We start from the raw sequence: 21,486 nt of genomic DNA, 5'->3' as shown, positions 1-21,486 counted from the left end.
AGCCTTTCTGCTCCTATGATGCTGCTTGGCCTGCTGTGTTCATCCAGTCCTGCACCTTGTTGTCTCTAATTCCTCCCCATGTTGGCAGCTTTGTGAATTTGGATTTGTTCCAGCTTTTACTTCAAATTGAAGAAGGTCACATTAGCCTTTGGAATTGGCCTTATACTCAGCTTCCCCTCTAACATAACAACATTGCAATGCAGTAGAAGCTTTCATAAGGGAATTGCATCAGATGTGCCTTTGAGGAGGTTATGGCCCTGAGGAACTCAGTGCAAAACTCAATATTGATGTTCCAGTGCAGTACTGAAGGACTGCCTCACAGTCAGAGGTGCTGTCTTTTAGATGAGATATTAGACCAAGATCCTGTCCAACTTCTCAGTTGAACATAAAGATCCAATGCAACTCCTTTTGAAGAAATGCAAGGAAGGCCTCACAGGTGTTCCTATGGATATTTATCCTTCAATCCAAGATAGAGGTAACCTGGTCATTGTCAAAGGTTGTGGGGGCTTGTTCAAATTTCCAGTTGTGTTTTGTTCCTTACAACTTTGCCTATACTCCAAAAATATTTCATTAGTTGTAAAATGTTTTGGAATGTCTTGTTGTCATAAAAGATGCAACATGAATACAGCACTTTCACATTGATTTTGAAAGCCTTGCCTAGTGGCCCAATTGGACTGAGGATGTGGAACACCTTTCAGCTAATAATATCACTGCAGTCCTACTGGACCATAGAGCTGCTCTCTCATTTGGGAAAGACAACTGGTGTTGGTTTAACCCGACGGTCACCATGCCTCAGGTGAGGGGAGACATTGAGAAAGGGGAACCTTCAAGGTAACCTCAGCCAGTGTTGTAGGAATTGAACTAATGCTGTTGGCATCACACTTCGTCACATAACAGCCATTTAAGCTAACTGACCCTTTTCAGTTAGTCAATGATTAAATCTCGCTTGGATGCCAAGTCCCAGAGATAAATTTCACCTGTTAATGAGGACGAATACATAGTCACCAGAAGTGAATTATGAAAATGATGCCAATACTTTGCGGACCGAAGCAAACTCGCAAGTGGAGACATCGTGTCTGTTATTGCTGTTCTCTGAAGGGAAACCACAACTGGTTTGCGGCCGTCATCTGACATCTCTCAATCAAAAGGCCACCTTGGTGCCAGGTGACATTTGAAAATTTGAGTCAAAAGGTTGTGGGTTGTAGTCTCACTCCACAGACTTGAACACACGTCTAAGTTTGGCTCTTCACTGTCAAGAAGGTGCTGCGTTGTTGGAGGTTCTGCCTTTCAAATGGGTTCAGGGGTGTAAAAGATTAAGTGACACTATTTGCGGAAGAATAGGGTGTCCTGGAGAACATTCATTATTCCCTCACTTAATAGCAACAAAAAAAATTGTGTTCATTTGCCCCACTGTTTTGGGGCCTTATTGTGCCACATAATAATTGTTATATTTACCCAAATAACAGAAGTCAACATGTTTCAAAAATAACAAATTGGTTTCAAAGCTCTTTCGGATAAACTGTGAGAGGTGCTACATCTATAGAGATTCATTTTCTTTCAAATATGGCCTGGGACAGATTCTACTGCAATGTATAGAATAAGCTCAGGAAATGTAACAGAAATTAAGCCTTTCCATGTGAAGTGGATTACTCATTTGCTGGGCACTGCATACTCAAAGTTATAATCACCTGCAGTTGGCTGATTTCTCAAGATGCAGTGAATATAAATGATAGACTAATATTCTGCACATCATTAGTGTGCTTCTTTTACATGTTTAATCGGATAAAACAACGGATAAAGTTACTGGTGGCCATTAATATCATCCAGTTCAACAAAATCTTAGACAGACATCTGGACAAGTTTCAATGTACAAAGCTCCAAATGAAATTGCAGAATAATTTACTCTGCAAACTTCCTTGGTCGTTGCAAACCTTTGAATATCTGACCCAATTAAGTGTAGCTGTAAGAAAGAAAGACACACATTTACATAGCACCTTTCTCAAACTCGGAAGGCTGTCAAGCATTTTACAACTAATGAAGTGTTTTTGCAGTGTAGTTAGTTGCAATGTTGGAAATGCAGTCTGTTTGCTGACAGGAAACTCCCACAAACAGCAATGTCTAATGAGCTTTAGTTGGTTGAGGAATAAATATTCACCTTGGAAATCAGCCATTTAATGCAGAATTCCATTCAAGAAGATGTATGTTGTTTACTCTTACCAGTAATTTCAAAAGTAGTTTCCATTAACGTTTTGACTGATATTCCAGACAGTGGTAACAATCCCTGGAAAATGAAGAGAGTGTCAATGAAATGTCAGCATTTCCTCAGTTACATCCAAGGCTTGGTAGTGGTGTGGCTTTAAGACTCACTGGTTTTCTTCAAAGTTTTTGGATTTTTTTCCACTTTAGCCAACCACTTCACATGAAACCTTTCTCTCCAGTCTAGCAAGCCCTCAAATCATATCACAACAATATCAGAATCATGTCTCTTATACACTTGTTGCTGACACTTGCATTCAGTACATACAACTTCCTTACACATGCCCATCCCTTACACAAACACAAAACAAATGTATAGGGGTTACTTAGATCATTGTTCCTTTACATATGTATCCTTACACAAAGATTCTTATTCACAGTATTCAATTTCACTGTAGAGGCTATTTTCTCCATTGGTTTCATTCTCAAATCTTTTACTGTGGAGGGCTGTAGCAGCTGGGTCATTATGTATATTCAAGATTGAGGTAGACAAACTTTTAATCACTAAGCGAATTAAGAATTATTTGGAAAAGGCAGGAAAGTGGAGTTGAGGGTTATCAGATCAGACATGACCTCATTGAAGGCAGACCAGACTTGATGGGCTGAATGGCCTACTTATGCTATGTCTCATCTTTGGGGAAGCTATCTTTTAGACAATGACCTTATGGTTGCCTAGTTCAGCAAAATTTGAAAGTTAGGAAATCGCCTGGATTTCACTCTCATGGGATTAGCAGGACAATGCAGATCTATCACCTTTGTCTCTGATCTAGAATGCTGCGGTTCAAAACCCACTCCAGGACAAATTAAACCTGACACTCCAACACACTACTGAGGGCACTGTCAATGGAGCAGCCTATTGGATGCAAAACTAAATCAAGGCTCTGTTTTCCCTGTAAGCTGGTTGTAAAAGACACAATAACTCTGTTTTGAAGAGAAGCAAACATTTATCCTTGAATCAACATCACACAAACAGGTTATCTGCATTTATCACATTGTTATTTGTGGGAGCACTTTTGTATGCAAAATTGGTCTTCTAGATTTCAACAGAGATTCCACTGCAAAAGTAATCAGCTGTAAAGTGTTTAGGGATGTTCTGTGGTTGTGAAAGGCACTATGCGATTGAAAACCTTTCTTTCTATATTCTCAGGTTTGTCAGGAATTCCACCTGTGGTCTTGGAAACACTGATCTGGGCTTCAGATTGCACGTAAAAAATGTAAGCAGTGAAGGAAGTCAATTTCCATTTATTCCCAATCCTCACACCATCCCTCCCAGCAGCACTGACTCAGCTGGCTGTTTACATCAATGCAATGGAGAAAGACACTTGAGGCTTTGGTCGCACAGCCAGGTTTTATTGGGTTAGTTTAGATGTCAGCAATAAAAAGTAACTAATGGTTCCACAGAGCAACTCTCCCATTAGAGAGGGAGGTGACTGGTGGCAGTTTGACCAGAGGACCATCACGCCTGAGGTGAGGTTGAGAGGGAGAGTTCTTCATGGTAAACTTGGCTAGTACTGGAATTGAACCCTGTGCTGCTGGCTGTCCAGCATAACGAACTAATTGACCCCCAAAGTACGTGCCAATCTACAATTGGGTTGCTCTCACATTAGAGAGAGAGAGAAACGACCGGGGTGAGTTTAACCTAAGGGTCACCACACCGCAGGCAAGGGGAGATGTTGAGAAGGTGCAACATAACAAAAGCATTTTGACAGTCAATTTCTTATTCCAACCATTGAAATCACAGAAAGGTACAAGCCTGCTATCATGATGGAGTAGAGGATACACATTCTGTAACTGAGTTAAACTGAGGACAACACAGATATTTTCACCTCATAAATGAACTTGTTTTTCTCATCATCTACAGCCAGAAGTAACAAATGCAATGGAAAGAGAACGAGGTGTCTTTTACTCTCTTCCTGTGGAAATTACCAAAAAAAAGGTGCATGGTTAAAATATTCAATCTTAATACTTGTTTGACATTGCATTAGTCATTAAAAACTTATTACCAGATATAATTTTCTGGGGTGAGACAAATAGGTGATGAACATGCTGTTGTAGATAATTAGGAGGTTCTCTTCGCAAAGTGCAGATATGGGTTTATGGCATTCATCCTTAACAATAAATGCATCCAACTAATCTCCAGGCATTGAAATTTCGACATCAAATTTTTGATACAGGGAGTGGAACTGAGAGGCTGTAATTCCCAGGAAGATTTTGCCTTATTTTTGAGTGTCTGGTTCAGTGGACTCTTGATTGGAGTAACTAAAAGTCGCTGGATTAGGAATTCAGAGATCTTTTCTAATGCTGTAGAGTTAAAAGGGCAGTTTAGCAGCCGAGATTATCTCAACTCAATTGATTAATAAATCTGAAATAAATCATGCCTCTCATAATGATCATGAAACCACCTGGATCATTGTAACAATGGATTTGATGCACTCATTCGCTGCAGGGAAGATATCTATCAGCCTTAACCAGTCTGAACTATATGTGACTGCAGACCAGCAATAATATGGGTTGACTCCTTACTGCCCTCTGAAATGACCAAAAAAGCCATTACATTGTACCAAACCACAACATGAGAAAGCATCCTGGGAGTACTTGTGTCATATAGCTGACAGCGCTCAGGAAAACAACTCTTTACCACTTTCCCAAGACCAGTTGTGGTTGGGCAATAACTAGGGACTTTGAAGTGACACTCACAACCAAAGAATAAAGTAACGGTCTCTTCAATCAGGCCTCTGTCAGTATTCATTTCTGTTTTTTTTTTAACTTTTTACTTTTAACACTTATACACACACCCCACCCCTCCAAATAATGAGGGGTATAGATAGAATTAATGGGAGATGTCTTTTCCCTAGGATGGGGGATTTCAAGACTAGGGGGCACATTTTTAAGATGAGAGGAGAGAGATTTAAGAAAGACACGAGAGGTAAACTTTTTATACAGAGGGCAGTTCTCGAGTGGAATGAACATCCTGAGAAAGTGGTGGATATGGATACAATTATAATGCTTAAAAGACATTTGGATAGGTACATGAATAGGAAAGGTTTGGAGGGATATGGGCCAGGAGCAGGCAGGTGGGACTAGTTTAGTTTGGGATTATGTTCGGCAAGGACTGGTTGGACCGAAGGGTCTGTTTCCGTGCTGTATGATTCTATGCCTCTATGATTCCCAACCCATCCAGTCATAATCCTGAACTCCATGACTTAGGAATATCCAATTCTCGTAATACTTCCTCTACCTGAAGGATGTTACTGAGGTTGGGGTCATGTGGGCTTGTAGGGCATAGGCAAATGAGTAGGAAGGGGCAAGTGAGCTGGCAAGGGATGGTGGGGCAATCGACAGGCATCCCAGAACCCAATCTGTAGCATCACAACCTAATGATTCCCATAATATCACAGTCAGTGACTCAAACTTTGTTCAGCATTCACACTCAAAGCCCCATTGTCCCAAACCAACATTAGCAACCCAAACTTCACCCCAATCACTCCTGCCTGCAGTTAATATTGGCATTCTCTTCATCATCGTCCAACACCTGGCTGTTACTCAGTCATCAACTGCAGACAGGTTTCTGCTCACAGACAGCGAAGATCTTAAATGCCTTAAAGCAGCAACAATAAACAGCTTGTTAAGATTTAATACTGCAGGCTGTGAGTAGTTACAAATTTACACCTCAAGTGGTGGAAGATCAACTCTTTTTAATGTTTGTCAGCAATGGCTTGGGGGTCGGATACTCTGAGTCACGGCGTTAATGAGCTTGAGGCCCACTCAAAAAACTTGAGAAAAATATCTAGGTTGGCACTCCTGTGCAGTTCTGAGGGAGTGCAATACGGTTAGAAATGTTATTGTTCAACTGATATGTCAAACTGGAGTCCCGTCTGAGATCTCACACGAATGTAAAAGATCATTGATGCTAGTTCAAAGAAAAGCAAGTGTATTATCTTGCTGTTTGTAGGGATTGGCAATGTGCAACTTGCTTGTTGCATTTTCTGCAAGAGAAGAGGGATTCTCGTTTTTTCACATGTCGCTAAAGTCCACCTGACCATAGGGCTGCTCTCTCATATTAGACAGAGATGCTGGTTAGCCTGGGGGTCACCACACCTCAGGTGAGGGGAAAGGTTGAGAAGGAGAGTCCTTCATAGTAACCACAGCTGGAGTAGGAATTGAAACTATGCTTTTGGCAACACTCCACATCGCAAATCAGCCATCCGGCCTCAAGCATTTAATTCCCTGCAGAGTGCTTTGGGCTAGTCTTGAGGGCATGGAAACCAGAAAATAAAGATCCCAATTGTGGGTCACGTCACCGCTATGAGAGCATCATATGCCCATGCACAAACTTAGAGTAGGAAATCACAAGGGTTCACTTGCTTGTCAAACATTAACCATGGTCCTGGCAACTACTGCTGCCTATCTTTTAGAGGAGGATCAAATCACAATCTTGGTAATTCTTCTTCCAGAATACAGGACCTAAACCGATGAAATATATTCACAAATTATCAGCTCATTTTATTAATATATCCATCACCATACTTAGCTTTTTTTAATAACAGGAAGTGTGCACAATGAGAATAAACACATTTATAGGCCATATGCTAGCAAATGGGACCAGATTAATTTAGGATATCTGGTCGGGGCATGGATAAGTTGGACCGAAAGGTCTCTTTCCATGCTATACATCTTTATGACTTTACACTTGAGTTTTTTAATGCCATTTTACTTGCAGTCACTGACCAATAAATAGCTTGCTGCATTCTATTAAGTTCAATCACATTTGTTCATGGGACATGGGTGTCACTAGCAAGACCAGTACTTATTGCTCTTTGCCGTGGGTCTGTAGACGAGACCAGGTAAGGGTTATTTCTTAAGGATTATTTCTTTCTCAACTGAGGATTCCCCAGCACCGTTGTTGACAGGGCCCTCAACCAGGTCCGACCCATCTCCTGCACTTCCGCCCTCACCTCTTCTCTTCCCTCCTGCAACAACAATAGGGGTCCCCTTCTCCTTATCTACCATCCCACCTGCATCCACATCCAGAAGATCATCAGACACCATTTCCGCCACCTCCAGCGAGATGCCACCAACAGACGCATATTGTCCTCCCCTCCCTCGTCCGCCTTCCACAGGGACCGTTCCCTCTGGGACACCCTGGTCCACACTTCCTTCACCCCCAACACCCCTCCACAGCCCCATGGCACCTTGCTCTGCAACTGGTGAAGGTGTAATACCTGCCCATTTACCTCCTCCCTTCCCAGTATCCAACGGCCCAAACATACCTTCCAGGTGGAGCAACACTTCACCTGCACGTTCCACGATCTAGTCTACTGCATTTGCTGCTCACAGTGTGGTCTCCTCTACATTGGGAAAAGAAGTGTAGACTGGGTGACTGCTTTGCAGAACATCTGCGTTCTGCTCGCTAAAAAGATCCTGAGCTTCCAGTTGCCTGCCACACACCACCTTGTTCCCTGGTCAACATCTCTGTCTCTGGCTTGTTGCAGTGCTCCAGTGAAGCTCAGTGCAAGCTGGAAGAACAACACTTCATTTTCCGCTTGGGGACCCTGCAGCCCTCCTTACTCAATATCAAGTTCAATAATTTTTGGGCCTAAACTCTCCCATGTCCTAGCCCCCTACCCCACACACCAGGCCTTGTTGCCACATTGCCTGCCATTACACGCTATGTATGGTTAGTCACTAACAGTCCCCATTAACATCTATTTATCCTCCTAGCCCGATCGTCATCAATTCCTTTTGTCTATCCAACTGCTCTTCTCTCTTTTTGGCCTCTATCTCTACCTATCGTTTACTCCCTATTCCTCCCCCTCCCTATCTTCTGCATATAAACCGACGTTCTCCCAGCGACAGTCAGTTCTGAGGAAGGGTCACCAGACCCAAAACGTTAACTCTAATTTTTCCTTCACAGATGCTGCCAGTCCTGCTGAGCTTTTCCAGCAACTTCTGTTTTTATCCCTGATTTACAGCATCTACAGGTCTTTCAGTTGTTATTAAGGATTATATGCATTGATTATTTGTATTGATATTTAAATTTTAATCATTTGTCATGGGGATTTCAGTCCTATTCTTTCGAATTTATTATTCCATTGACATTACCACTAAATAACAGTCTTCCTCCATTACGGAAAAATAGAGAAAAAGTTTATTTTAAAAAAAAGGCACGTAGGGGAAAATCATATATTCAGATTTCTCTTTCTGCTCCTGGTTGTTGCAACTGTGTTGTGGCTGGATCATGGTGGCACCCAATCTCCTGCAATGGGAATACATGCTTCGCTATATAAATGCAGGCCAAACAGAGACAAGCACGGGAATTCCTAGAAGGCCATCAACAAACACATAGAGCTAGACCCTATATATACGCCACTGGGAAGAAAAACCTGAAATGAGGTAATCCAGCTCAACGGACACCAGAGTTTAAATAACGAAAACACAACAACACTTCATCGGAGGCTGCACTGATGATGTTACCCAGCAGGGTAATGAAATGTCTGCGGAACAACGAACCAGCTCAGCGAGCCAACCAACCACAACATCCACAACCCCAGCTACGAATCTACTCAAAATGTTATTACATACCTCTGGATAGGCTGGTCTTGAACCTATGCCTCTTGGCTCAGAGACAGGGACACTACCACTGCACCACACCAACCCACTAAATGTCAACAGTGGTGGGATTTGAACCCATGCCATCCTAACACCTCATTACCTTGCCTTATACCACTCAGTCACACCAATCATGATACATGCTCAGGCTGGCTGGGAAGAAGAGAGGGTTCAGATTAAAGGACATAAGGCGTGGTACTTCAAGTGGATTTTAATCTGACATGGTTGCAGTGAATATGAGTTACCTTGTTGTATTGTTCATGAAGGACAACAGAGGAGGACCACACAATTTCACCAAGCGAACCAATGTCTTCTCCTTCCCAGCCTATTACAGGCTCCGTGTGGATTATCTCTTCCAATTCCCTGCGTGACTTGCCCCAAAGCAATTCTGTCTGCAAACATTTAAATGCATAATGTAGTCAATGTATAAACATTGCACATTCTTAATTCCTCCAATTTAGAATGATGACCGGTACATTCAAAATGGCTTCATAGCCCAGCTCCTCTGCCCCACATACAACCTTTTTGACTGCTATAATCATAGAACCCCTACAGCACGGATGCAGGCCATTCAGTCCAACATGTTCACACTGGCTCTCTGAAGACCATCTGACCCAGACTCACCCCTATCCTATCCCTGTATTTCCCATAGCCAATCCACTCAGCCTATACACCCCTGGACACCATGGGGCAATTAGCATGGCTAATTGCTATCTAACCCGCATGCCTTTGAACTATGGAAGGAAACCAGAGCAAACCCACACAGACATGGGGAGAACTTGCAGACACCCCAGTGACAGTCATCCAAGGCTGGAATCGAACCCAGGTTCCTGACGCTGTGAGGCAGCCGTGCTAACCACTGAATCACTGTGCCACTCTAGTCAGCCCATCCCTTTCCCCAAACTCACTGTTTCTCTGGCTCTGGCCATTTTTGCTCCACCGTATCAGCTGGGCCAGCCATTGGCCACCTAGAAAGCCCTCCCTAAACCATTATGCTTTCCAAATACATTACTTTCTTTAAGACCAACCTCAGTATCCAGCTCTTTTTAGTATTTTCATCTTTGGCTTGGGTCCCATATAAGATATTATTTTAAATTAGCCTTTGCAGAGATGTTATGTCACACTAGTGGAGCCGATGGGATTCGAACCTGGGCTTTCTGGCTCATAGGTAGGCACACTACTACTGCACCATAAAAGCCAAACAAAATGATCACAGCAGGACTCAAACTTGCAATTTCCTTAGAACACCACAATGCCAGTCTCCTTACCCACGCCAATGCCAGGTTCTTTATCCATTTAGCCATGTGACCACTGGGCAATGTAAATCTCACTAGCTGCCACAATACTGAGATTTGAACACATTTCCCATCAGTCTGGGCCTCTGGATTGCTGGTCTGGTAACATACCAGTCTGCCCCACCTCTCTGAAAAGATTTGGGCTCAGTACCCAATTAATACTGAATTCAATTACCTTAAAGCACTTTGGGAAGTATTACTACATCAAAATTGCAGCAAAAATAAAAATTGCAGTCATGCATTTACCCTGATGAAAGGTGCTTCAGAGAGTGGAATTGAACATAGCAGTAAGGATATTATGTTTTATTTATACGAGACATTGCTGAGACCGCAGCTTGAATACCATGTACAGTTGTGGTCTCCTGATTAAAGGACAGATAGAGTTATAGAGTCAGAGTTTACAGCACAGAAACAGACCCTTCAATCCAATTCATCCACGCTGACCAGATATCCCAAACTGATCTAGTCCCATTTGCCAGCATTTGGCCCATATCCCTCTAAATCCTTCCTATTCATATACTCATCCTGCTGCCTTTTAAATGTTGTAATTGTACCAGCATTCACCACTTCCTCTGGCATCTCAGTTCATACACGCACCACCCTCTGTGTGAAAAAGTTGTCCCCCAGGTCATGTTAAATCTTTTCCCTCTCACCTTAAACCTATGCCATCTAATTTTATACTCCCCCACTCTGGGAGAAAAAGGACCTTGGCTGTTCACCCTATCCATGCCCCTCAAGATTTTATAAACCTCTATAAGGTCTCCTCAACCTCTGTGCTCCAGGGAAAAAAGCATCAGCCTATTTAGCCTCTCCCTGTAGCTCAAACAGTCCAATTCCAGTAACATCCTTGCAAATCTGTGAACACAGTATTCTAAAAGTGACCTCACCAAGATCCTGTACAGCTGCAACATGCCATCCAAGCTCCTAAACTCAATGAACTGACCAATAAAGGCAAGTGTACCAAACACCTTTTTCACCACCCCATCTAGCTTGGACTCCACTTTCCAAGAACTATGCTCTTACATCTCTAGGTCTCTTTGTTCAGCAACAGTTCCCAGGTTCCTACCATTAAGTGTATAAGTCCTGCCCTGGTTTGGTTTATCAAAATGCAACACCTCACGTTTTATTGAAGTTAAACTTCATCAACCATTCCTCTGCCGATTGGCCCATCTAATTAAAGTTCTGTTGTACTTTGAGAAAATCTTCATCATTGCCCACTACACCACCAGTTTTGGTGTCATCTACAAACTTACTAACCGTACCTCCTATATTCACATCCAAATCATTTATATAAATGAGAAAATGCAGTGGACCCAGCACTGATCCTTGTGGTACACTGGTTGTCGCAGGCCTCCATTCTGAAAAGTAACTTTGTATCAGCACCACCACTCTCTGTCTCCTACCTTCGAAGGTATGTTATATTATGTCCAATTGGCTAGCTCCCCTGGATTCCATGTGTTCTAACCTTGCGAACAATTCGGAACCTTTTTGAACACCTTGCTGAAGTCCATACAGACAATATCTACCACTTTGCCTTCAATTAACCAACTCTGCACAACCTATTAATGTGTCAGAGACAATCCTCAGTTCCTTCTCCAGCTAATTGGTCAGGCCACTGAGCTTTTTGGGCAAGAACTTGTGTGTTTTCATGCCCATTATCAACAAATCATTCAAAGATGCATTTGATCATGATTTATCTTGCTACGTATTACAAATAAAACAAAATACTAAGCACAGACTCTTCATGCCTTTATTTTGTTGTTAGTGTTCCTCGCCTTCATGTAAGCCCTATTTAATTCAAAGATTTAATTATATACAGGGATAATTCTGTGAAAGCTAAAAGGTTCATTTGACTGACATGGGAATGACTCAATTGTTTCTGAGGAATGACTGGGATGGGCTGAGCTTGTTTTCACTGATGTCTGAAGAGTGTGGACTGATTTGGTTGAAATTTATAAACTTCTGAAGAACCTTGATAAGGTGGACATGCACAGGATGTTTACTTATGTGGGTGGATCTAGTACTAGATCACACTGTTTTAAAATTAGGTGTTGTCCTTTTAGGTCAGAGATGAGGGGAATTTTTACTCTCAGACGGTTATGCAACTTTGGAACTTTGCCTCAGAAGGCGCTGATGTGGCGATGTGGAGATGCCAGTGTTGGACTGTGATTGACAAAGTCAGAAGTCACACAACAGCAGGTTATTGTTCAAAAGTTTATTTGAAATCACGCAAGTTTTCAGAGTGCAGCACTCTTCGTCAGGTGCAGTGAGAGGGAAAAGTGCACAGACAGAGTTTATAGGCAGAGAGGTCAAAAGATCATACAACTGGTGTGACTGGAGTGTCAGGTAATAAGTCTCTGCAGGTGACCGAGAGTGTTAGTCAGCAAGTAACGTGGTTATAAAGTCAATGTCAGTGCTGTGCTATCATGACCATCAGGCAGAGCGATAGGATTATACAAAAGGTGACATCTCAGCTCAGACACTCAATAGTGGGTGTGAGGTCTTGTTCAAAATCTCTCTCAGAGTTTTAACCTAGAATCAGGCTGGTTTTATTACAAAAGCAAGAACTTATAAGATGTCACACTGACTGACTGTGACTATCCATTTTATTTGACAAAATAGAATGTATATGCAAATAAACAAACATCTTGGATGAAATGATTCACCCCATAAATTTATATGTGTGTGTGTGTGTTTGTGTGTGTGTGTATGTCAGTGTGAGAGAGTTTGTGTGAGTGTGTGTGTGTGAGACAGGATCTGTGTGATTGTGCTTGTGTGTGTGTTTGTGTGAGGAAGTGTGTGTGTACGTGTGAATGTGTGCGAAAGAGTGTGTGAGAGAGTGTGTGCGAGAGACAGTGTAATAAGTAATTCAAAATTGTACCAACTAATTAAAGTAGACAGATCATAACAATTTATCAAGGTGATGCTGTCAAAACAGGACAGTAAGGAAGATTTTACAGGTACAGAACAGTGTGGTAGGATCACCTGTAGTGCAACATGACCCCAACATCACGGTTGAGGCCGTCTTCATAGGTGTGGAACTTGGCTGTCAGTCTCTGCTCGGCGACTCTGCATTGCTGTGTATCCCGAAGTCTGCCTTGGAGGGCATTTACCCGAGGATCCGAGGCCGAATATCCTTGATCACTGAGGTGTTCCCTCACTGGAAGGGAACATCCCTGTTTGGCAATTGTTGCGCAGTGTCCATTCATCTGTTGTCTTAGCTTCTGCATGGTCTCGCCAATGTACCATTCCTGGGGGGATCCTTGCCTGCAGTGTATGAGATAGTCAACGTTGGCCGAGTCACATGAGTATCTGCTGTGTACGTGGTGGGTGGTGTTCCTACGTGTGACGGTAGTATCCAAGTTGATGATTGGGTAAGCGTCCTCCAAGGCGGACTCCGAGATACACAACAATACGGAATCGCCGAGCTGAGACTGATAGCCAAGTTCCATACCCATGAAGACATGATCCATGACCTTGGGTTCATGTCACGTTACAGGTGACCCCACCACACTGTTCTGTATCTATAAAATCTTCCTTACTGTCCTGTTTTGACAGCATCACCTTCATAAATTGTTATGGTCTCTCTACCTTAATTAGTTTGTGCAGTTTTGAATCACTTATTACACTGTCTCACACACACACTTACACACACACACCACACACACACACAACTCTCATACAAACACGCTTTCACACTCATGCACACATACACACTTCTCTCTCATACAAACACACTCATACACACACTCACACGGACCCACTCTCACACAAACACACTCATATACACACTCACACGGACCCTCTCTCTCACACACACACACACACACATAAATCTATGGGGTGAACCATATCATCCAAAATGTTTGTTTATTTGCAGATACATTCTATTTTTTCAAAAAACACACAAATTATAGTCACAGTCAGTCAGTGTGGCATCTTATAAATTCCTGCTTTTAGAACAAAACCAGGCTGATTCCAGGTTAAAACTCTAAGAGAGATTCTGAACAAAGCCTCACACCCACAATTCGGTGTCTGGGCTGAGATGTCACCTTTTGTGTTTTCCTATCGCTCTGCCTGATGGTCATGATAGCACAGCACTGACATTGACTTCATAAATATTTTTAAGGCAGAGGTAGATACATTCTTGTTTGTCAAGACAGTCAAGTTCAAAACACAAACAGATCAACCATGATCTTATTGAATGGCTGAGCAGGTTTGAGGAGCTGAAAGGCCAACAAATACTTCTGCTCTCACTTTTTCTGTTTGAAAACTCTGTGAGAGGTCTGATCCCTAGACCCATAAGAAACTGTTTCAGACAATGCTTTCAATAGGATTTCCAGTTATAGTGATCAAAGTCACACAAAAACTGTAGTGTTGCTGCAAAATGAGGATACTTCACAGCATTGAAGCTGTAGTTAGCTCAGGCTGAATCCAACCAAGGCCCAGGATGCCATGACGTCAAACAGCCTAAAGGTGGCAGTCTCATTCCATCTGGAAGCAGCGACAGCAACATCTCATGTCTACTGTGCCTTTGATGTTGTAATATGTCCCAGGGTTAATCAAGGGATACTTATCAGACAAAATATAACACTGAGCTATGTAAAAAGATATTGGCACAGGTGACAAAAAGCTGGGTCAGAGGTAGATTTTGAGAGTGTCTCAAAGGTAGAAATAGGAATTGAGCACGTGGTAAGGAATTTTAGAACTTAGTGGTCCTGACAGATGAAGGCATGGCCACCAACAACAGGAGTGATGAAAACTGGATCTGCTTGTATTTGGAGGAGCTCAGATATCTTTATATTATCCATCCAGTGGAATGTGGATGTTTCTAGCTGGGCCACGGTTACCCATCTCTAACTGCTCTTGGGAAGGCAATGAGAGGTGCCTTCGTGAACCGCTGCAGGCCATGTGATGTACTCCAAATGTCTGTTAGGACGGCAGTTCCAGGAATTTGACACCCTCGCCCCCCCCCCCCCCCCCCCCCCCCCCTGGTAAAAGATTGGTGATAGGGTCTCAAGTCAGGATGGATGGCTTGGAGTGGGCCTTTCCCAAGTATCTGCTGCCCTTGTCCTTCTGGTTGGTCAAGGTTGTGGATTTGGAGGGTGCTGTCAAAGGAGGCTTGGTGAGTTGCTCCAGTACATCTTGTAGATCGCATCCACTATTGCCACTATAATCAGGACGGAGGGATTGAATGTTTAAGGTGGCGGTGGTGTTGCTGCATACCTTGTTAGCATTCATTGCTACTAAATTGGCCTTCACAGTTAGGTAAGGGACAGGATGACAGATGTGGAAAGGGAGAAACCTGTTGCACGGATGCAGGGGAAGTTAATGGTTGAGGAACAGAGATGAAGCTAAGTAGAAACAGTGTTACTCTACCATCAGATGTCTTCATTTCTTTTTTACCCTAAATCAACTGTTCAGTGATGTTAATACACACCTCTGGAACAGGTGGGATTTGAACCCATGTCTCCTCACTCAGAGATAGGGGTTGCGTTATTGTGCCACAATAGATCTTCTTCAGCAATCAACTTAAAGAACTCCTCACTTTATTGAGCACAAAATTAACAAAACAAAATTGGATTAAAAATATTGGCCCTGAAATAACTCCACGCAGCCTGGTATTCCGTCACCAAGTCACCCTTTATTTACACATGCACAGTACATGGACTCTGACAAGCTTGTTTAGAGCCAGTCTATAGCATGAGGAGAATCCCTAAGACTCCTGTTTATATCTGCCAGCCAGGACTCCCTGATTGACCTGGGGTAACAACCCCAATCAGGGAACTCATCTTCAATGAGATCCACCTGGCCAACCCTGTTCCAATCACTACAGGCCTCATCCTCAGTGCCAGATCAAACCAATTGTCATTAATCAGCAGCAAGAACGACAGCTATAATAGGATTAGTGAGGAGTGCTCTTCCCTCTGACTTGGGAGGTTTGAGGTTTCAAACTCCACTCTAAAGACATGAACACAATGCCCTGGCTGACGCTCCAATGTTGCGCTGCATGAGATGGCATATTTCGGAGGAGATGTTAAATGCCCATCTGTCCTCTCAGATGGATGCAAAAGATCCCATGGCATTATTTTAAAGAATAGCAGGGGAATCAATTCAGAGAACCCAGTCAATCTTTATCCCTTAGCCAACATTACTGAGAAAAAGCTAGATGATTTGGGCATTATCGCTTGGTGGGAGTTTGCTGGTTTCAAATTGGTTGACATGTTTTATATTACAACAGAGATTGCACTTGAAAAAGTGTACATAATTGGCTGCAAAATGCTACAGGAGGTGCTGAGATTGCAAAAAGTCCTATATACATGTTTAGTGTTAGGTGGGTCCCCTTGCTGTAGGGTTGTAGGCAGCCAATAGGATACTTGGCAAAATCCTTGAAGACAGACTGATTTCCCCGCAGCCAGCTTTAGGGAATTTCCAGCTTGGGGTCATTAAAACGACTCGATTAGTTAAACATGAACTGAACTGAGCCCATGATGCGGGTGATTCCTTTTTATTTATTTCTGTAGAAGTAGCTTAGTGGTATCATTGGTAGACTATTAATCCAGAAACCCAAGTAATGTTCTGAGGGCCTGGGTTCAAATTCCACCATAGCAGAAGCTTGAATTCAATAAAAATCTGGAATTAAGAGTCTGAGATGACCACGAAACCATTGCCAATTGTTGGGAGAAACCCTTCACTAATGTCCTTTAGGGAAGGAAACTGCCATCTTTGCCTGGTCTGGCCTACATGTGACTTCAGAGCCACAGCAATGTGGTTGCCTCTTAATAAGCAGCACAGTGGCTCAGTGGTTAGCACTGCTGTCTCATAGCAACAGGGACCTGGGCTCGATTCCACCCTTGGGTGACTGTCTGTGTGGAGTTTGCACATTCTCCCTGTGTCTGTGTGGGTTTCCTCCCACATTCCAAGGATGTGTAGGTTGAGTACATTGACCATGATAAATTGGCTGTAGTATCTGGGGATGTGCAGCCTATGTGGGTCAGCCATGGGAAATGTAGAGTTACAGGGATTGGGTAAGGAGGTGGATCTGGGTGGGATGCTCTTTGGAAGGGTTGGTGTGGACTTAATGGCCTGCTTCCACGCTGTAGGGATTCATACAGTAACCCTCTGGGCAATTAGGGATGAGCAATTAATGCTGATCTACCCAGTAACACCCACATCCAGTGAATGAATAATAAAAGGGTCACAGAAGTAGAATCACAGCAAACATTTCATATTAATTTGCAAAGCACCTACAATTAGTCACAACATGGGTTTCCCCTTTAGGAATATTTTCCCCTCCCCTTCATTTTAAAGAAAACAAAAACACATCTTTTGTGGGAATCACTGGCCTGATCAACTTTATTGCTACCTAATTGCCTTTGAGAAGGCAGTGGTGAGCAATTATCTTGAACTGCTGCCGCCTGCAGTGGGCGGGGACACATAGTTTTTCCATCCATGATGGTTTTATACAACTGATTGGCATTTCAGTGCAGTTGGTATGGAATCAAGCGTCAGATTTTCCCCAATGTGGGAGCACATGAGTGCATTTGAAGGGGTTTTATGCTAACATGGTGGTTGCATGATCAGACTAGGACTTTATCCCAGATTTACTATGTATTTGCAACGTGGAGGTCAGGGCCAAAGCCTTACGAGCAGCAACAATACCTGGCATACCTGGGCGAGTCTTACTCCATCGTGGGGAGACGTGAGCCCAGCGCAGGGGAGAGTGACCCCTCTTGGGGGACCCCAGCTTGGAGCATCTTCAGGCCCGTGGCTCAAGGAAGGACTATAATGATTGACACTTTATTTCTTTATTTTTCTACTTTTATGCTAAGAAGACTGTCATACTGAATGTTTTAACTTATTTCTTTATTTCTCTATTTCTGTAACTAAGATTTTGTACCTAGCTATCTTGTGCCTAAGATGGCACCATGTGTGGTGACATTGTACGCTTTTCAGTGTTAACTTGTACCCCATACTTGCCTACATATTACAATACAACCTAAATCTAAAAAATCTAAAATCTAAATGTCCAATTTAATTCAAATTCCCATAGATACTGTGGTAAGATTTGAACTCATGTCCACTAATAGAGACATACAAGATGATCAGAGGATTAGATAGGGTGGACAGTGGGAGCCTTTTTCCTTGGATGGTGATGGCTAGCACGAGGGGACATAGCTTTAAATTGAAGGGTGATAGATATAGGACAGATGTCAGAGGTAGGTTCTTTACTCAGAGAGTAGTAAGGGTGTGGAATGCCCTGCCTGCAAAAATAGTAGACTCGCCAACTTTAAGGGCATTTAAATGGCCATTGGATAAACATGCGGATGATAATGGAATAGTGTAGGTTAGATAGGCTTCAGATTGTTTTCACAGGTCGGCGCAACATCGAGGGCTGAAGGGCCTGTACTGCGCTGTAATGTTCTATGTTCTATGTTCTAAGCATTAGTCCACACCTTTCAATTATTGGTCCAATAACATGATCCCAATGCTACAATCCCTCCCTTTGTAATTGTGAGGGACTCATTGGGTTCAATCTTCCAAGAAGTGACAATCTGTTACTCCCTTTTACACAACAAAAGATCGCCATATTGCTGACAAGAGATTCTAATCAGGTCCCCTTCAGAAATGTGGAGCCATAGTTCCAATTTGACAGGTTCCTCAGAGAATAGAACAGTTGAGGAGGAGTAAATCACTCCTTTTTCGACAGCATTCAGTTGCTGTATTCTGTCATTTAAAGGCCCAGGGTTCACAGAGTGTCACAAAAACTCAAATTGCTGGAAAAACTCAGCAGATCCAGCAACTTCTGTTTCTGATTCAGATTTCCAGCATCCACAGTTTTTTGTTTTATTTCACAGACAGCCACTCTAACAACACTCACGAAACAGTAAGTACATCAAGTAAATGTGAGGTTATGGTGTCAGGAGTGCTAAATGGGTAGGGGTTAAGGTATAATGTAGGTAAAGTGCCAAGTGGTTAGGGGTAGTGTGTGAGGTCTGGTGGGTAGGGTGCAAGTGGGTAGGATTAGGGTGTCAGGACTGGGTTGCCAAATGGATAGGGTGCACGGATGTCATGGGTAAAGTGACAGGTGAATAAGATGCTAGGTAGATAGGGTGCCAAGGGTCAGCTGGCAAGAAGTCAAATAAGTAATGGAGTGTTTAGGGTAGGCCATGACAAGCAGGAGATATTGTGCCCAGTGGGAGGTTGGGACAATAGAGTCAGCTTGCTGAGGTTAGGAGTGGGTAGTCAAGTTTGGTAGTGGGGAGTGGGTTGTGTCTTGAGAGAGGAGGAAGGGTTAGGTCCTGGGGAGGTGGGGGTCAGGTCGTAATGGAAGGTGGTAGGGTCAGGAGCTGGTGTCAGCCTGGGTGGTGGTGGTGGTGGGAGTTGGGTTGGAGGGGGCTGTTGGTGTTGAGGTTATCTCTGGAGTGGATGGGGGGTGGGAAAGATATTAGTGCCAGAATAGGGAGGGTATCAGCTCCAGTGGAGAGGTTGCGATGGGGGTAGGTGGGTGTTGGATCGAGGGCTGTAAGGGGTCTGAGGGCTGTGTAGCTGAGGGATTATAGAGGGAATCGGGTGAATAGTCACTAAGGAATTAGGCTGTGTATTTAATAGTTTAATTTGCCTGAGTGATTATTTACTGATTTCCTTCAAAGTCTCTGATTTGAATGGATATTTTCAGAATGTTTCAGGCAAAGGGGAATTAATTGCTCAGTGGAATGTTTAATTTTCCACGCAATTCCTTCAGAGCTTAGTACGATGGGAATTTTGCAAGGTCCCCATGCACAACTCTCATCCACGCTTCAGAAATAGTTTAATGGCCATTGGACAATCTGGGCTATAATATTCACCAGTGGGTGAAGAGTGTGCAGCAAACTGCTGGAAATGTCTGTGACTGACCACCAGGGAGTGCAGCTGAGCAACAGAGACAATTCTCAGCCTCCCCACGCAGGAAGCCACAACAAATGGTGTGAAGAAATTGTCTGCGAGAAGGCCTAAAGATGGAAATTTTCTCTGCATGTTTTTAAGATGATGTTGTTTGTGGAAAAATGCTGCTGCACATTGAGTGGTGTCTGTTGTAATAGTGTGGTTAAACTGAATCGCCAGACACCCGCTGCTGGCACAAAGTTGTATGAGGCAGTTGGATCCTTCATTTCCATAAGGGAGATTTACTGCCATCATTGTCATTTTGGGTTGGGGTCTACAGATGCTGCTTTGTCTTATGTGGCCAAGGAAACCCCACCTGCTTTCACACTGTAGGGAGTCTATGAATCGATGAGGCTATTGTCTTGGAACAAGATGTCATTCATTGCATCTAGCCACGTTATATTGGATGATAGACATTGTTACCAAGATTATGAGGAGACCTCAATGGTCAGTCTGTCTCCTTCAACATCCAGAGGCATTCTGCGTTTCCCCACTCAAGTCCTTGTGATATCATCCAGCTGGGTAGAATGCAATGTGGTCTTCAACATGAACCCTTTCAGAGCCACTAACTTCTACAACATGTTAAGAAGGCAAACAGCAAAATCAGCTTAAATACACACAGTTTTCAAGAGCTCTTGTGGTGAAGTGGTCATGTCCCTACCTCTGTGCCAGGAGGCCTGGCTTCAAGTTCCACCTGCTCCAGAGGTGTGATAACATTTCTAAATAGGTCAGTATAGAAAAGCAGTCTTCAGTCCACTGTGTTATAAAGTAACAGTCCTGCAGTGGAACCATAATGTGGTGTCTCATCAGCTGATGTTAAACTCTTTGACACTTGTTCTTAAACTGGAACAGCAACAACTTGCATTGGTATAGCATCTTTAACATGGATAAAAGTCCAAAGGTGCTTCATGGAAGCGACTATCAAACGAAGTTTGACACTGTGACAAATGTAAGGAAGTAATTAGGACACATGGCCAAAAGTACTGTCAGTGACACAGGTTTTAAGAAGTGTTAAAAGAGGACACATATGTGGAGAGGTTTCAGGAGGGCATTCTAGAATGTTGGGCCCCCTGGTGGCAGAGTTTGAATCAGAGATATATGGGAGGCCCAAGTTAGACAATTACAGGAAGTATGGGTATTAGCCGGTTGATGGATGTTAGAGATTTATATGTATAGAAGAAATGGATTTTGGAATTCTGCTTTTTTGCCCTCCTCTGTTTTTTCAATTAAAGCAAAATACTGTGGATGCTGAAAACCTGAGAACAAACATGGAGAATGCTGGAGAAACTCAGCAGCTCTGGCAACATCTGCGGAGCGAGAAACAGAGTTACCATTTCAAATCTAATATGAGAAGAAGACAGCTCTGCAGAAGGGTCATCCTGGGCTCAAAACATTAAACCTG

The 21,486-nt window shown here is 43.1% G+C and overlaps 1 protein-coding gene across 1 annotated transcript in view; it reads right to left on the bottom strand.

Moving 5' to 3' along the window:
- Nucleotides 1–924: 924 nt before the first annotated feature.
- The window catches only part of LOC109915338 (rho guanine nucleotide exchange factor 7-like), a 39,884-nt gene continuing 19,322 nt past the window's right edge, over nucleotides 925–21,486 (bottom strand). Inside the window, exons 4-7 of the mRNA XM_048614872.1 lie at nucleotides 9,111–9,257; nucleotides 4,083–4,169; nucleotides 2,218–2,281; nucleotides 925–977 (exon numbers count right to left, since the gene is read on the bottom strand). Of these exons, the coding sequence (XP_048470829.1) occupies nucleotides 925–977; nucleotides 2,218–2,281; nucleotides 4,083–4,169; nucleotides 9,111–9,257 (351 nt within the window). The remainder of the gene's footprint in view (nucleotides 978–2,217; nucleotides 2,282–4,082; nucleotides 4,170–9,110; nucleotides 9,258–21,486) is intronic.

The sequence above is a fragment of the Rhincodon typus genome, chromosome 31 (assembly GCF_021869965.1).
Source record: "Rhincodon typus isolate 14 chromosome 31, sRhiTyp1.1, whole genome shotgun sequence".
Taxonomy (NCBI): domain Eukaryota; kingdom Metazoa; phylum Chordata; class Chondrichthyes; order Orectolobiformes; family Rhincodontidae; genus Rhincodon; species Rhincodon typus.
The sequence above is the reverse complement of the archived record's forward strand: the minus strand, read 5'-3'. Positions and strand labels throughout refer to the sequence as shown.